This window comes from Tursiops truncatus, chromosome 8 (assembly GCF_011762595.2).
Source record: "Tursiops truncatus isolate mTurTru1 chromosome 8, mTurTru1.mat.Y, whole genome shotgun sequence".
NCBI lineage: Eukaryota > Metazoa > Chordata > Mammalia > Artiodactyla > Delphinidae > Tursiops > Tursiops truncatus.
Genome location: NC_047041.1, coordinates 5,806,158 through 5,823,699, shown reverse-complemented (window position 1 = coordinate 5,823,699; position 17,542 = coordinate 5,806,158). Strand labels below are relative to the sequence as shown.

The 17,542-nt window shown below is 46.2% G+C and overlaps 1 protein-coding gene across 4 annotated transcripts in view; it reads right to left on the bottom strand.

Annotated features, from left to right (window-relative positions):
- The window catches only part of ETS1 (ETS proto-oncogene 1, transcription factor), a 128,659-nt gene that overhangs the window by 62,813 nt on the left and 48,304 nt on the right, over positions 1-17,542 (bottom strand). Inside the window, exon 1 of one of the 4 annotated variants that reach the window (XM_033861814.2) lies at positions 2,942-3,380. The exons of 2 other annotated variants lie outside the window; for them this stretch is intronic. In XM_033861814.2, coding sequence (XP_033717705.1) covers positions 2,942-3,023 — 82 coding nt within the window. In that variant the 5' untranslated portion in view covers positions 3,024-3,380. Of the gene's footprint in view, positions 1-2,941; positions 3,381-17,542 lie in introns of those variants that run through there. One more of the 4 variants, XM_033861812.2, reaches the window with a different exon arrangement.

Below are 17,542 nucleotides of genomic sequence, written 5' to 3'. Positions count from 1 at the left end.
ACAAACATAATTAGAATTCCTGATCTTCCCTGGGCATTATGCTCACCTCACCAAGAAAGTGGAGTGGGAAAGGAGAGGAAAAATTAAGCGGCTGGGGAAGGTATTTGCTTTGGCACCCAGCCTCCACCCCTTCTCAGCAAACTCCACACCAGGAGGGAACTCCATGCACACTCTATGGCTTTGCTTGTTTTAACCTATTTAAGCTCTGAGAACCTGGCAATCATGTATTACAATCAAAATGATATATCCAACTTTACACCTACAAGGAAAATTCAATGCCAATGTTATTTCCAAGTATATGGTAATTTGGCACTTAAAGCTGTCAAAACTCCTGGTGAGGTCTCAATCCAGAATCAAAGTGAATAAAGGTTCTTGATAAGGTCCTAGCCACTGAGACTGGCAAATGACCCAGGCTCCTGCTGGGACACCCACCTCCCTCTTGCCTCTCTCCAGCCCTCATATATGAGGGGAGTGGGGGAGGGAGAAATCCTGGTTTAATTATTTAAACCAGGTAAGTTCCCAAAATAGTTGTCTCCACACATAAGAAACTAAACCACCCAAAGAATCATTCTGACAAATACTTGTCACAGCTGTAGACACAAAGCCACGCTATGAGAAGTTAAACTTTAAAAATGTCCTGTATGGTCTGATGGGCAAAGCAAATCCCCACTTTGCCAGTCAGTGTCTTTTCCCATCAACAAAAGCAAGCAGCCCTGGCCGATGCTTCCTGCATCCTTGCACCTGCAAGTTCAAGTCTCAACTGAAGTTTCTCTGCTAAGCTTTACAGAGGTAACTTGCAGTATTACTCAAGGCAACTGTACACTGAGATGGTAGAAACCGGGATGCATTTCACTTGAGCTGCTGGCTCACTAGACATTCTTAGGTAAATAACTTACCTTCTCTGTGCCTCCATTTCCCTTCCTGGGGTATGGGAATAATATTCACGTATATGCTACTAAACCTCCAGGAAAAAAATGATCTCAGACTTAGTTGATAGCGCCAGAAATCAAATCTCGTTACAATGAATGGCAGAAGACTGCCTAATTTCTTTGATCAGTTGAAATTTTCTTGTATTGAAGGTTGCTGACAAAATATTTTTGCAAAAGAAGGGCACTGTAAATTTGCTTATTATAATGGGTATGACTGCAGCAGTAGGCCTCACTGTCCCCATTTTACAGATGGGAAAGCTAAGAATAGTTACTTGCTCAGGATTTATTTTTATCAATAATCAACAGAACAGTACCATATACTTAAAACCTCTAATGTTTACTAAATTACTCCCCCAAAATGCTTCCGCTGTTTACTGTGATCTAAAACATGTGTTGCTAGGGGCTCTTTTTCCTTCCCAGCATGCCAAATCCATTGTAGGCTCGTAGACTGACATATTGACACCATTTCCCAGACGACCAAATCTGTCTCTTCCCCATAAACACACATATAAACAAGCCATACTTAAGGAAAGGACCTATTGGTTGAGATCTATCTTTGCTGGGAACTATCCTTTCACTTCCTCTATAAATGGTCTGAATCAATTGTGACTAACAGAATTTATTCTGGCTGCCTTGAACTCCCCAAAACCACCATCACAGCAGCATCATTTCTGAACTGTAGCTCTATGTACCCGAAATGTCTCCGAGGTGCCAGTTCATCTCAGCATCCTTGTGACAACGAACAGCCTTAGTCTTCCTGCACCTCCCAGGGAGCAACCCTGGGCTTGAGTGTTAGGGGGTCTAAGAGGAGAAGACACCAGCCACTACCATGTCTTTATTAAGATTTCTGCAGGATCTCCAAATGACAAAACGTCAGCTTGGCTTGTGTTGAAAGTTTAAGCAGATTCAGAAAGGGTTAAAATAAGCAACTAATTATGGCGGAGGCAAAGAAGTCTTAAACATGGGGAGCCGCTGAACTTACTGATAATCCAATACAACAGAGAAGCACATTACTGCGATTAATTTTTTTCCAAAAAGCACCACCTTCTCCCTACATGTTTCTATATACCTTTACCTCCAAAATAACGAATCTCTTAAGGATAGCTGGCAGTTCCCTATCCTATAAGAAAGCATCTTTTCTTCTCCAATTGCATTTATTCCAGAAATTCTGGAGCTCCAGCGTCCATTAAACTGCTTAGCACCAAAAACTGTGTCTAAGACAAAATGAAATTTCTGTCCCACCCCTTTCCTTTTCAAATCCTACAAATCCAAGAGTTGGATAACACACCAGTCAAAGACCCAAAGTCACATTTGGTGTTGGGAGGTTCTCCCTCTTCTAACAGATCTTTGGTACCAAGGGACAAATTTACGGCAGATTAGAAAGATGGATAAAGTGAGTAACCTGCATGAACAGAATCGGGATGTTTCCTGCAGTTAAGATGATCATTTCAGCTCAGCTCCCATCTCCCTATCCTCAACCCAGAAAAGAGAAGCTAGATAGCAAAGGGACATGTGACAGGGGAGCTCAGGAAGGCAAGACATTTGAAAATGTGCATGAAGGCCAGCCAGTTAGACACCGTTTGGGCTCTTACTACCCAAGGCCCTCCATCCGGCTCCAGTTCTGGGGCATGACTGCAGGGTCAGGGGATGATGTCCTCGGCGGCAGTGTCCACCCCCCTAACGTTAAGGAATAAGGCCAGAGGGTTCCCGCTCATTTGGAAAAATAAAAAAGCAGGAATGGGAGTGCTGGCCATTCTAAAAGCTTTTTCCCATTACTCACAAAAACACAGCTGTGAAAATAAATACCACCCCCCAAACAAGGGTCTCGGGCCACCAACGTCCTCTTCTTCCTCTCTACCTCTCTCCAGCTGCCACCAGCATCGCCTGCTCAGGCAGAAGCTCTGGCAGAAACGCACCACTGCCTGTAAGGGAAGAGCGAAGGGGGTAGAAGCGGAGGGGACCCCGGCCTCTGGCCGAGAGCTGGAGTGGGGGCTTCGGCAGTCACCACTCACCCGGGGATGGGAAAAGCTCCAGATCCACTTTTTCCGTCTTGATGATTGTGAGAGTCGGTTTGAGATCGACGGCCGCCTTCATGGTGCCAGGAGTGGGGGGACAGACGGGACTAGAGCAAGTTTGCTGTTATTCTTGTTGTTTCTCTTTTTAATGGGGATAAGTAACAAGGGACAGGGGACGGGGGTATCGGACCTTCTTCCCTAAAATCTCAAATTCCCGCTGACTTTCCCCGGCGCCCAGAAGGTGAGCGGCCGGAACTCTCTCCCGGGTAGTTGGCACTTTGCGGGAAAGTGCGCGCGCCGGGTGCCCGCCTCGCCTAGCGCCCCGCCGGCTACCTCCTAGTCCTGGCCCGGCTCCCTCCTCTCCGCGGGCAGCCGCCTGCGCTCGCCCTCGCCCTCGCTCTCCGGAGCCGACTCCCTCCCTCGCCCGCGCGCTCTCCCCTCCTCTTTGGGGCGTTACTCGAGGCGCCGAGCCCTGGCCGCGGGTCTGCGCGCCCGGCCCCTCCCCCAGGGTCTCCGCGGGGGGGCCGGGAGGGACGAGGGGCGGGGCGGCGAGGGGCGGGCACGGCCGGGGGCGGGGCCCTGGACCCGCGGCCAATCGCCGGCGGCGGTCCAAACCGAAAGGAAGGCTGGGCGGAGCTCGGCGTCCGCCGCGCCCTCTGCCCCCCGGGCACTGCAGCCGGGCCGCAGAGAAACCGCACGCGGAGCCAGCGGGTGCCCAGGCCGCTCCGGCCCTTCGGGAAAGTCCGTCAGATTCTCCACGCATTCTTGAGGACTTGGTCACCCGCTCCCGCCCCGTCCCGGGAGCGGCATAGTTCTTCAAGTGCGTGTCTATCATTCATTCACAAAGACTGACACACAGGACGTGAGGCAGCGACTGGAGGGGCCTGCGTGCGAGCAAGCGCAGGGGGCTCCGAGCCAGTGTCCTCAAAGGGCTCTGGGAATATTGGACTCCAGCCGATTATGAGTCAGGGATCGGCACTGGAGTGCTGCAGGAGCCTTCGAATTTTCAAGGGCCAACAAGTGTCATCGTTAAGAAATTAGTTAAAAATGACCTGCCCTTGATAAGGATGGAGCCCAAGGCAGCCTTCTGGAGACCCAAAACAAAGGCCCAACGTCGTCTTTATTACTGGGAGAGTCAGGAACAGGGCCCCCAAACTAGCATCCACTCCTGGGCTTCCTTAAGCTTCCAGTTTCCCTACAGCAGTGGTTGGGTGGCAGGGAGAACTATTATTCTGTTCCTCTAATTATGTCACCATTGGCCAAAAGTTTTGTCTTTCCTTTCACAGATCCTCCTCTACTAGATAAAACTGACAACCCTCCTAGCACCACCATCAAAAATGGGATGCACAAGCTCTGTGGTTTCGAATTTCTGGAGTACGTCATTCGCAGCCATGACAGAATCCCAGTACACAGACCCCTTTTCCACTTGGGAAGCCCAGACACTTCAGACACCATAACATGATCCTGCATAATTAATGGTTTGCCACTGGCACACTGGTTATCATAAATGGAGAGAGTTGGTCTGAATTAATAAATCAAGCATTAGACATAGAGGTGCAACCCTAGACCCATACGTATAGCTGGAGCCAGGCACTGATAGCTATCTCTGATGAACTAAAAGATTAAACATAAATCTTTCTGGGGCTTCCCTGGTGGCGCAGTGGTTAAGAATCGCCTGCCAATGCAGGGGACACGGGTTCGAGCCCTGGTCCGGGAAGATCCCACATGCTGCTGAGCAACTAAGCCCGTGCGGCACAACTACTGAGCCTGTGCTCTACAGCCCGCGAGCCACGACTACTGAGCCCGCGTGCCACAACTACCAAAGCCCACACGCCTAGAGTCCGTGCTCCGCAACAAGGGAAGCCATCGCAATGAGAAGCCCGTGCACCGCGATGAAGAGTAGCCCCTGCTCGCCACAACCAGAGAAAAGCCCGCGCGCAGCAACGAAGACCCAATGCAGCCAAAAATAAAATAAATAAAATTTTTTTTAAAACATAAATCTTTCTGAACAACCTCAGAGAAAGCTATTTTTAATACTGTTTCCTGATTTCTAAGCAAATGTTCAGCTCCCACCACTTGGCTGTAACTGTAACCTCAAGCTCTGATAAGTTTTAACACACCTGCTTACCTTCATCTAATTCCAGTTCTGTCCCCTTGAAGTATTAGTAACTTACAGGTTTCCCACAGCCAAGGAGGGGAGGAGCCAAGAATAGGAGATAAATCTCAAATCTCAGGCTCCTGGTTCAAACTGCAGATTATGCTAGTCTTCCAGTGACCAGAGGGAAGTATTTGTATGTGATAATCCTAATTGTCGAAGGAATGTTGTCATCCAGCTGTGTTTCCAAAAGGTATCAGAAAACAGTGCTGGCCCCCAGATGACAAGAACAGACCCGTCTGATCCTGGGAAAAGCTGAGGGAAACAACGCATGAATGAATTGTGCATTTACACATTCAAATGAGCAGCAAAGGAAAGGATCTTGAACCAATCCTGCCTTACCCGCTGTGAATACATCAGCAAAAGAACTGTGCAAATCAGGAGTTGCTTTGCGGAGTTTTGTTTCATTGATGTTATGTTAAGGAGATGCTGGTATTTTTTTTTTTAATCCAGGTGTGACTGCTCTATTTCAAACGCAGCTTCCTCAGAGCAAGTCCTGTCTCTCTCCCTCAGTCGGTTTCTCAGCTTTCTTTCCCAGGCTAGCCTAAACACGGCTGCTACCTCCCTCACCCCCAAACTAGACACTAAAAGAGCCCGCCATGATGAATCCGAAAAACACTGTCCACTTCAGCAATGGGGGAATTTATTCCTTCAGTTCTTCAAGGATGACAGCTCAACTTGTCAATCATCCTTTCTAACCCCGTCCTGAAGCACAGAAGTTTGACTGTGCAAATCAGGGAGTGGGGTTTGGAAGATAGCCAGAGGCCACCACAGACTTCCAAGAAAGTTACTCCTGCAGGAGGCCAGTTGTGAGTATTGATGTTATCAGAAGTTATGCATCTAACCTCGGATCTGGTGGAAACAAGGAGCACTTAATATGGACAAGTGAAAGTATTTTTACATATTTGGGATATTAATGATCTGATCAGGCCTGCAATGATCCCACTTGATTAATCTGATCAATTTTGATCAACTCAATTTTTATTCTTTCTAGGACACAAGTAGATTTTTCTAAATGTTTCTGTGAACTTTAGATGATATTTCTATCTTACCGTATCCTAAAAAACAGTGCCTTGCCTGGTGCCTGACACACTGCAGATGCTCAATCAATATGTGTTGAAGAGTGAGCTATCACCTTCCTGGTCACTAGGGGCTCTTACTTTGCCACCATGGCTTTCCAATTCAAAGGTTAAGTGAGTTTGATATGCTAGCGCTTGTGAAAATGAGCTAAACAATGTCAGCCACTCTGCCTCTAGGTCTGGCCTTGGCCGACCAGAAGCTCTGTTCCCCAGCACTCCTGTCCACTGGGTTTCATTTGCGCCTCAGTTTCCCCACTAACAAGACAAGATCAGAGGAGCTTTGCCTTCCATCCCCTTGGGCAAGTTGTTTCAAGACTATATCTAATTTTTAAGGCACTCAAGAAAACTCAACCAAGGGACAACTTTTTGTTTTTGCCGGTAATGCAGCAGTCTGCTCCTCCGGTACTTGGGAGAAACCAGAATTGTATTTTCAAATATTCCCAAAACTTGGGAATCACACCCAGCAAGGGCTGAAATTCCTTAAACTAGAAGCCTCATGTCAAAGGGGTTAAAATAAAGCCAGCAGGAGTTGAGGGACAGGGGTGTGACGTTAGACGTTAATGACATCAAGAAAACAGTCACATTTTTTATAAGAATTCCCTCAAAAACATAGAGTATGTAAAAAACATAAACTTTCCCTTTTATGCTCCTCTCTCAACTCCCGCTCCAACCTCAATAAAAAAGAAATATAAAAATACACCTAATTATAAACAATCCTGAAAGACAGACTCTCCTCCTCCAGAAGCGTGCTAGAAGAAGTTACTTTTCTATTTCCCACATCTTGACCGTCCACAAACCGAAGAATCTCTGAGTTTTGAGCTAAACTATGCTTTATTAGAGGTAGGTGCAAAAACACTCAGACCACTAACGGCTGATCCAGAGCAAGTTTATGACTCACAGATGTTCATTTACTGGCTTAAATGTAAGATTGAAAAGAAAAGAAAAAAAAAAAAAGTCCTCAATTAACAACCTGCCCGTTTTGCATTTGTGGTTGTTTTTCTCTGAGAAAAAAAGCAGCAGTCCCCCGTCACACACAGAAACAGGCTCCTAAAGCTTAGCTCTAAAGCAAGTGGCTTCTGTGTGATAAGTTGAGTCACTGAAAAGCACCCTGGGGGGAGAAAGATGCCTGGGGCTTAGATATCTACCTAAGTTATGGAGCTGCCATAAAATGGAAAATTGGAGAAAATGAAAAGAGCTCTCTTAATTAAACTCTGATGCCAAAAGGCCTTAGGGTCAGTTCAGGAACCCAAGTGGGGGATCGGAGCTGCTGTCGCCCACTGCAGCCTGGCTCTGTGACCTCACCAAAGCCACTTAACCTTTTTGTGTCACAACCTCATCTCTGTTTCAGGGAATAAAATCACCCCTGGCTCTCCCGACCGTGTAATACAGACTCATTAACTATTGTTTAGAAGGTACAATAAACAATGAGCGATAAGTAAGGAGGGAAGCCAGGGAGGAGAGGGAGGGTGGGCGGGGAGAGGGGAGGACCGGGGCCCGTTTGCCCTGGGAAAGTTCTCCAGGATAAAACCAAGATGAACGTAAGTAACGTAGGCTCTGGCATAAGGCTCAGATTCAAATTCCAGCTCTACCCACTAGGCAGCTGAATTACTACGCAGAAGTCATTTAAACAATCCTGAACCTCAGTCCCTCTCTGCTTAAAGTAGGGTCCTTTGGAGGATTAAATGAGATAGTGCATGGAAAGCATTTAGCAGTGTCTAGGTCAGAAGACGAGCTCAAAGTTAAATCACTGTTACTGCTATTAAGAGCCAGTAGACCATAGGCTGTAGGAGGAACCACATAAAAATCTTCTGCATGGTCAGCCCCTTTCCAGAGTAACATGGACCCCCTATTCACCTGAACTGTCTTATGGAGAGGTAAGGAGAACGATCATATCTAATTGAAAAAGATCTCTCCAAGCCCCTCCCCTCAGTTCCTGATTTGGGAACCTGCCCAGCTCCGGCCTCAGTTGAGAAACTCCAGCACTACCTGGTTAGGAGGGAAAACTGCAGACTTGTATTTAAGAGTCACCGAAAAGTCTTATTTCAAATTCAGAAGGAAGATCACGTTCGTGGTGACAAAACCTTAGGTCTTGGCTTTGTCACATGTTACAGTGAGATGGAGATTCTTAGAGTTAGTCAAGGCCAGCCCTCTTATTTCCAGAGGAAAACAATGACTGTGAGAGAGTAAGTCATTCTGCCCAAGGCCACACAGCCTGAAAAAGACAGTGTCAGTTCTAGAATGGGATCCCCTGATCCTCTCTCCGGGCATCTCCTTGGGTTTACAGACACCACACTGCAGGGGAAGTCACTGCAGTTCAGCTTGGTCTGTTCCCAGACACTCTTGAGAAAGGAAGCAGGATACAGTGCACACAGGAACAGATAGATGATCAGCCTCAATTTCTAGAAATCTAACAGTCTCCTCTGCACTGGACGTGTTGTCTTTGGGCAAGCACGCTGCAGGGTAACCACACTAGCATTCCCTGTGGGTGACAGCTTGGCATGGGCTGTGAGGAGAGAAAGGGTCTGGGCTGGCTCTATTGCTGTCTGCAGTTTCTTTAGACTGTAATTATGAACCATTCAGCTGCATCTGCAGCTCCAGCAATGTGGGACGGATGGGCCTCGTCCACAGGCCAAGCGACATTTGAAAATCCACCAGTTCAGACGGCACGTATTCCTCTTGAAGCAGCTCAGGCTCTGCCCACACAGAAGGAGGTGAGGGGCTGCCGATCGAGGCTGCAGGGTACGGAGGCTCCCTCCACACCATGGTCAGCTGGCTTCCTTGAAGCGAACAGAGCACATTTCCCAGGATTTTTTGCTCCCTCCTGGGCCTGGGTCGTGCAGAATGCAGGCTACCCTGGAGCCTCTGGGATCATGTAGTATGAATTCCAATGTAAGTTGTCCTAAATTGGCCTCTGGAGGAGGTAGAGGGACGATGGCATTCGCACAAATGGCAGGAGACCGAATATTCTTTAATAACAGGGTGGAAGCAGAGAACCAGGCTCCTGGCTGGGAGCTCCGAACCCCAGGAGGACAGGATCCCGGCTCCTTCCCCACACGGCAGGTGGTTTCTTCTGGTGGAAGGCTAAGGCCTTCCTCTGATCTTACCCTGCTTCTCTCTTGGGTTACAAAGACAACACCAGATTTCAAAACAGATGTTCTTTGCAGTTGTGGTCTAAATCTTAAGAGAATTTTATTGTGGAATCTTCCCCTTTCTTTTCCCCCTTTCATTTTGAAATGCCAAGTCCATTGCCCCAAAGGAGTGGCATTTACCACCCTAGAGATGAAGGAGCGGGGATGGGGTGGAGAGTTTCTCCATCCAGTTCTAGATGCTGGAAGTTAGGCAGAGGAAGCAGATTGTACTAGAAGAGTAGCTCTAAGAGAAAAAGGAAAGATAGTACAGGAGGAAGCAGTAGAGGGGAACTTTGCTGAGAACAGTGGAAGGATGGGTGGTGAGGGGGGACACGACAAGGTAGAGTCACCAGGGATTCTATGTCCTTGTCATTCTGGGACTTAAATCTCCAAGATTCCAAAATGAAACTGAGGCCTGGGCATGGATCCAGTACCTTCACAGAGTCGATTTCTTTGACTTGCGTGGCCAACGGTCAAGGGATGACAGTCAAACAAGTCAATAGGAGGTCCTCAAGCTGGAAGAGTTGCAAAGGATTCAGAGCAGAATGGAAGTGAAAGGAGGTGACCACAGAAGATGCAAGGGAAGGTCAAGCTGAAAATCTACACCAAACACAGAGGGTATTTCTCAGTATTTCCCCAACATGGACATTTTCTGTATGCAAAGAATTTTCCTCCCCACACCCACAAGGTGCCCCTTTCTGCCCAACAGCCCAAGCACACCCCAAGGGAGTATTTGAATAAGCACGTCCGCCTCCTACACTCCCTCAAGGCAGTGATTAGTTTCTGTCATCACCTCCAGTGCTCAGCTCAAAACAGTATGAACTCAATAAATTATGCTGTTTATTTACTTAATGAACAGATAACTTCCTAAAATTCCAAACACAGATCTTGAACTCAAATATCAGTCTTTTTTTTTTTTTTTTGGTGTAATGTGAGACTCAAAGTTGCCCAAAGTTTAAGACTAAAGAGATAACCGGGTGACTCTTTTCCAACTGGAAAGGTCTTTATAAAGTTTTACTCTGCTGTTCTCATCACCTGCCTCTCATGCCCTTAAAGGAAAATGTTGTTAAGGTCACCGTATTCATTTTGTTTTTCATCTGAGTGTAAACAGGTATAGCTGTTTATGGAAAATGGCATTTGGCTTTACCACCAAGCAAACCAGTCATTTTGTCATCAGTCTGAACTTCTACACATCATATTGTTCATATTGTCAGAAGAAGGCTTCAGGAATTTCTGAACTTTAACTTGAATCTTTTATTTCACTGATTATCATAAAGGGAAGGTGTAGAATAGCTATATCCATTGTTCGTAAGATAAGAGAATACATGAAATGAACCCAATTTTCTCCATCTTTGTGAGAAAGAATACCTAGACACTTTATAGGGAGTCCAGTGCCTGTTACAAATCCCCTCCACCTTCTCCAATTTACTATATCTTGTCAGGTCCCCAGAAGCAATGCATTTTTTTTTTAATTGTTTGGTCATGCTATAGGCATCCTCTCCAGTGAGAAAGGGGATATGTTGAGAGATGATGGGAAAGGGGAGGGGAGGGAAAGTCAAATGAGCTGCTACTACCTAGCAGGTGGCAAAAGACACTCAAAGAAGGCCTAACCTCTCTGGCTGTCTGGACCATAGCAGATGACACCTCCCCGCACTTAATTTGTTATATCTGCTGATGCATAATGGAAATGTTGCAAGGGAAACGCAGGCTGATTTTAAACCATGGAAACCAAGGACGTAATGCGTTTGGTTAGGGTCCACCATTGCCACTAAGCTGTGAAGAGAATTAGAGACACACATCATTTTACGTCACTTTCTCTGAGCTAGTTACACATAATCGACCCAAGAAAAAATGAAATGTGAGAACACACTGAGAACATCTTACTAGCCAAGAAAATTAACATACTTTGAAGCTGTCATCTACAAATACCTCACTCAGACATCTACCCCTCCCTGGCCCTCAGCATCCTCCAGCGCACAACATCACTGCCTCATAATGAATTTATACGAATTCTCCGTTTGTTGATGCTAAATCTAGTAACAGAGGAAGTGGGATGCAGAGCACTTTTTAAAGTCCTTTGCTGTTTCTAATCTCTTTTTGTATGTGTACTGTCCCGAAAACAAATGTGCACAGAATCTAAGTTTCATAAATATGCAGGAACATAAATCCATAAAAACAACTCTAGGGCGTCCTGAGTAATTATTCATATTTAGAATGTACTGAGCCCCAAATATGCCACTGATAGAACAACAGCAGTTGAAAAACAATCTCAAGAGGGGATATGTCAACTTCTCCGGGATTACAGCTCCCATTTAATTCTCTGTTCTCCAGGGCCAAAGAGATGAAGCCGTCTTTAATTTACAAGACAGCTGGGCTCCCTAGGCACATTGCATCACCCCTTATGAAGGTGTCGGAATGTAGCGGATGGTGGAAGAGACCCCAGCTCACATCTCATCTATCTGGATTGGCTCCTGTACAACGAAAACCTTTCTCCCTTCACACTGGTGAAGAGGAGAGAAGCAAATCCAGCATATGTGACGTGCAAGAAGGCGCCATGTAATCAGTCGGGCCAGGGAAGTCCTTTCAAGCCTTGAGGGCTCGAGATGATGGGTAATGATAGGTAAGGTGCAGAAGGAAGAAAACAGAGAAGTTATTTCTTAATGGAAATGTATTTCATCAGATTGATCAGAAACATGTGTTTTCCCCAGACAGGGAGACCATCTTGAAAGACTTCATCACACAAAGGCCTTGGGTGGAAGGAAGCACCACCAGGGACCCGCTGGGGAGGGGAGGGGAGGGGAGGGGAGGGGAGGAGGGGACCCGCTGGGGAGGGGAGGGGAGGGGAGGGGAGGGGAGGAGAGGAGGAAGGAGGAAGGTCCAGCTGCTTGGGGAGCTGGCAGCAGAGTGTGGGAGGGCAAACGGCAAGGGGCTCTCTTGTGGCAGGTTCCCAGGAGAGGTCCCTTTCCAGGAATTAAAAATTCTAAATAATGTTCAGAATTTTGAAAAATCAAAAAGATCATGGACTTTTCTTTCAGGGAACTCCACAACCTTGAAAGAGACCAGATGGCTGGCAACCACCATTCCAGATCCAGGAAAGGCCCAGCATCCACATAGACTCCCCATTTTTATTGAGCTAACATTTTCTCTCCCGGAGAGTATTTTTTTAATTGAATGGAATGGAACTGAGGTGTGGAGATAAGGAGACAATTCCAAATAAATGTCCCTGCTTCCAAGGAGCCCATTTTTTTGCCAGATCAACTATCAGGCTTTGGTTTCCTAACTACAAGGAATGCCCTTAAACTCTAAAAGAACTGAGGAGGCAGTGGGGTAGAGCGGTTAAGAGCACAAGCTTTGGCCGCGGGTGGACAAGAGTTTGAGTCAGCTTGGCCCCTCTCCAGCTGTCGGTCCCTTGGCCTCAGAAAGCCTCAGTTTCTTCATCTGTAAAATGGAGCTGATCATAGTGCCCAGCTCACAGAGCTGATCTGAGGATGGAGTGAATTTGTGCCACGCCATTTGCACTATGTCTAACGCAGAATGAGCACGCGACACCGCTTCGCCGCTATTAATAATTTAAAAAATCGGAATCCTGACTTTGGATACGGCGACCATAAAATTCTCATGGAAGTTAATCCAAGCTGTGGTAGATAGTGTTCTCACCAAGAGATGAGGACACGGTGGTCCCATGAAAGTCATGACATAATAATAAAGATAGTTTTAAGTCTGAGTATGTAAATTATACAGATCCGGACACCAGGCCCCTTGGATGAAAAGGAGTTGATACCCATTCTATAGACATGAAATATGGTTATGGAAGTTCTAGACATATGGTCACAGCTACATCACACACTAGCAGGGCAGAGAGGAAGATACACCCTCTAGGACTCCTTCCAATACTGGGTTCTCCCCACTCTGGGTTGTATGTTTGATACCCATTCAATGATTTCATACAAACTGAGCAAAATAAGATCCCAAGCAAACGGCCTCACCATTTGGCTTCCGAGTCGATCACTAACTTAGCAGAATCTTACACACACTGTCCAGTACTTACCTTGTATCTTGCTGCCTGAAGCGTTCCCCAAACTAGCACCTCACCGCCCCCCATCCACACACCATTGCAGTCACTTCACAGAAGTCTTTTCTTACGTTATCCCCTCTGTTTCTGACAGCTAGAAGTTTCCTAACAACTTAACTTGTGCTGTAAACCTGAACCTCTAACCATCTCTAATTGTGCTGTACCCATGCCTTTTTAGCTACGGGATTCTGGGCCCATGTAGCAGCCCCTCTCTGAGCTTGGATGTGCCTCCTGGCCTTCAGATGAAGTGTTTTACTTGCTGTGTCACTACCTGTGCCGACCAGTTGAACCCTAAGGGAAGATAGCCCACCTGCCCCTCAGCAACACAGATTTTGCTGTTCAGGGGCATCCGCTACATAATTCATACTCTGGCATCGCCAATGCCTGGCATCTGGCCATGAAGACTGGCAGCATGGAACTCACAGACTCTCCTTGCGAGTTGCCTGCTCCATTTGGCAAGATGAATGCCATATCACTGGGAAAGTGGACTTAATTGGATTTCTGAAAGTGTTTAGTTAAGTCACCCCACCTCAGCTCCAAGTTGATTAAAGGATGGCTTTGCCCTTTCCAACAAACATAGCAAATAAGTGATGGGGAAATACTCTAAGATGTACATGGCTGGGTCCTCTTACTCTCTCTCTCTCTCTCTCTTTTTTTCCTAGTGACTTTGGGGAGGTTTGGGCACAGATCCTGCATACACAATACTGTTCTTGTTCTTCTTTTCTCTACAGGGCAGCCTTGAATAGCTCTGTCTAAAATTATAAGCAGGGGCAGCCCTGGGCTCCAAGAGATCAGAGCCCTCATGCTGGGCCGGAACAAAGACCCTGCTTTTTCCCAACAATTAGCCCTGCAAAAAAGGACATCTATCTGCCTCTATTAAAACCACCACGTGCCTTCAAGTCAGCCCATTGTAAAGCTAATTAAATAACACGCCTCTCTCCCCATGCAGGTCTCCTGATTAGCTTTCCTCCATCCAGAACCTCTGCAAAGCGCCTAGAGATAGACAAGCTAACGTTCCACTTCTCCTACTGTTCCCCCATCACAGATCGCTGGCCTTTGAAAAGCCACCGCATCAGCATTGCCGGGTTTGTTCAGGCTCCACATTCATCCAGAGCTCAGGCTTGAGTTATACTCGGCTTAAAGAAAGAGACAAATTTTTTTTTTTTTTTTTTTTTTTGTGGTACGCGGGCCTCTCACTGTTGCGGCCCCTCCCGTTGCGGAGCACAGGCTCCGGACGCGCAGGCCCAGCAGCCATGGCTCACGGGCCCAGCCGCTCCGCGGCATGTGGGATCCTCCCGGACCGGGGCACGAACCCGTGTCCCCTGCATCGGCAGGCGGACTCTCAACCACTGCGCCACCAGGGAAGCCCAAGAGACAAATTTTATATTATTTTGAAAATAAGGGACTTCCCCGGCAGTCCAGTGGTTAAGACTCCGCACTTCCACTTCCATTTCAGGGGGCTCAGGTTCAGTCCCTGGGTCGGGGAACTAAGATCCCACACGCCCCGCGGCACAGCCAAAAATAAATAAATAGATAAATAGATGATTTGTGAAGGCAACACTTCTGTCACAATGCAAAACCTTTGGTGGGAATCCACCCACGTTGCAGTCTGGAAGCGCTACCCCAGCAGTGGAGCGTTTCCGAAGGACTTTCCATGGAAGTCGAGGAGCCTCGGGGGATGCAGCCAAGACATCCGCCCAGACCTGCGTGAAACAGAAGCGCAAGCTTCTCAGAAGGACACTGTATAGGAAAGCAGAGATATGAGAGAACATCTCAACCCTTTTTTTTTTTTTACCGTGATGTAGAAATAACAAATTCCTTCAAAGACTCTGGAGTGCTAACCAGATGAAATCCAAGCATGGGGCAAATGGCCCAAATGGGCCCCCGCCCACCTCTCGGACCGGTTTCACCTTCTTCCCCTGCTCTCCAACAATCCTGGACTTGTTGGCATCCTTGAACATGGCCTAGTGTTTCACCGTTTTGTGTACTTTTACAGGCCTTTCCCCTTCTGGAGAGCCCTGGTCCACCCATCCCACTCATCCCTCAGGAAGCAGCAGCCAACATCACATCTACCCTGCCCACCCTACCCCCACCCCCCTGCAGGTCTCCTGGGTCTTTGGGATAAAATCAGGCACTTCCTCCTTTGCACTCTCACAACAAACTGACTTCAAGTCAGTGCCCATGGACTTCTGACTGAGCACTTAACTACCTGGCTTAAAATAATCTCAGCCCTTCAAGGTCAGGAGTCATACTCTACTCAAATTTTAATTTCCAGCTTAAGACACAGTGACTTGGACCTGGTGACATAGTAAATGCTTAATAAATGTTGAAAGAATAGATAACTGAATAAATGAATGAAATCATGAAGAAATGGAGGAGTGACTAAAACAATCATTTGATATTAAAAGTGATCTGAGGGACTTCCCTGGTGGCACAGTGGTTATGACTCACGCGCCCAATGCAAGGGGCCCGGGTTCCATCCCTGGTCAGGGGACTAGATCCCACATGCATGCCGCAACCAAGAGTTCACGTGCAGTAACTAAGGAGGCTGTGAGCCACAACTAAGGAGCACACCTGCCGTAACTAAGAACCAGCACGACCAAATAAATAAATGAAATATATTTATTTTGAAGTGACCTGAGACGGTAAAATCAGGCCCACCTCCAGCCTCACTGTAGATGGTCCTGCGTGTTTAGAAAAGGGCATTATTACCTTATGACATGGTTCTCCCCATTTGAAATTGTCCAATCTCATACACACACATACACACTTTTCAGACACAAAAAAATTTTTAATAATAAAATGAAAGGAGACCAGCCCTTTTCTAAATCTGTTTAATAGTTCTAGAGCTTAACTTTTCAAATCAACTCCAGTCTTTGAGGTTTGTAGCTCATTTAATCATCAAACCATACCAACCTTTCCTTCTAAGTGTTTTTAAGAAGAGTCACCAATCTTCTCAAATGTCCTATACAGATGAATGGATGGCTAAATTATAAAGTAATCCCATATACAATTTAAGTTTCCCACGTAATACTCATGGACCTCAAAATTAGCAGAAAAAAAAATTAAAGCGCTTGGCAAAACAGATTTTGAACTCTGCCAAATCCACAAACATTTAAAAACAGCCAAAGTCACTGGATGATTCCCATCCCTAAAACATAAAGCCTTACAGTTACGCCCTGATGGTTCTTGTATAAATTCACTGCCATGCACAATGCCATTTGGGGTCAATTCTTCCCTTGTTATTTTACCATCACAACCTCAAGATTTAGGAAGATGCATTTTTCTAATATTTGAGGGTACCTTCTATATAGAGAGAGAAAGCAAGGGGATAAACACAGAGAAAGATTCCATGATCTTACAGCAATGAGTAATCACATCAGCGAGTACAGAACCTCCAACCTAAGACCAAGGGAGAAAACACCGCCATTCCTTTGGCAGCAACTCTGTTCTGGCAAGCCTCCTACTTGCTAAAGTGGAATGCCCACTTTATAATGATCATAATGGATTGAAAGCTGTAAAATTAGATTCTGACTGGCAATAAGCTCTTTATTACTTGCCTTTACCGCAGTGCGCCTCCATCCTCAGGTCTTGCCTTACGGAAGACTCATCCAAGACCTCTAAGATCTGTATAAAGTAGGATAATAAATGAAGGCAAATCGATCTGCATTTTTATAGCGATCTTTTTCCTCAACGTACCACTTAGTATGACTACAAAGCAGCCAGTGTGCGTCGAGAGTGTAAAAATCCCACCTGTTAACTTATCAAGGACAGATCAAATAAACTACATGGCAGAAATAAACGGCTAACAACAAAGATAAATAGAAAACATAGTAGAAAGAGAAGAATGATTGGAAATGAACGTAGGTGTGAATGCCATAGCATTAATCAAGTAGAACCATCAGATGTATATCATCAATGAACTTGAATCAAAGAATAGGAACATAAGGAAAGAAATATGTATTGCAAATATGACTGCTGTCATGAAGCTATTGGGTACAAGAATTAAGTACAATGGGTAAACACAATATTATTAAGGTCTTAGAAAAGAGCGTACATTACGTGCGATAGCAATAGCTGCTTTCTAAATCCAGTTGTGGTTTGGAGCAATATTAAAACGCACAATATAGACAAATCAAAACACACAAGGAACCTCTTATTTGG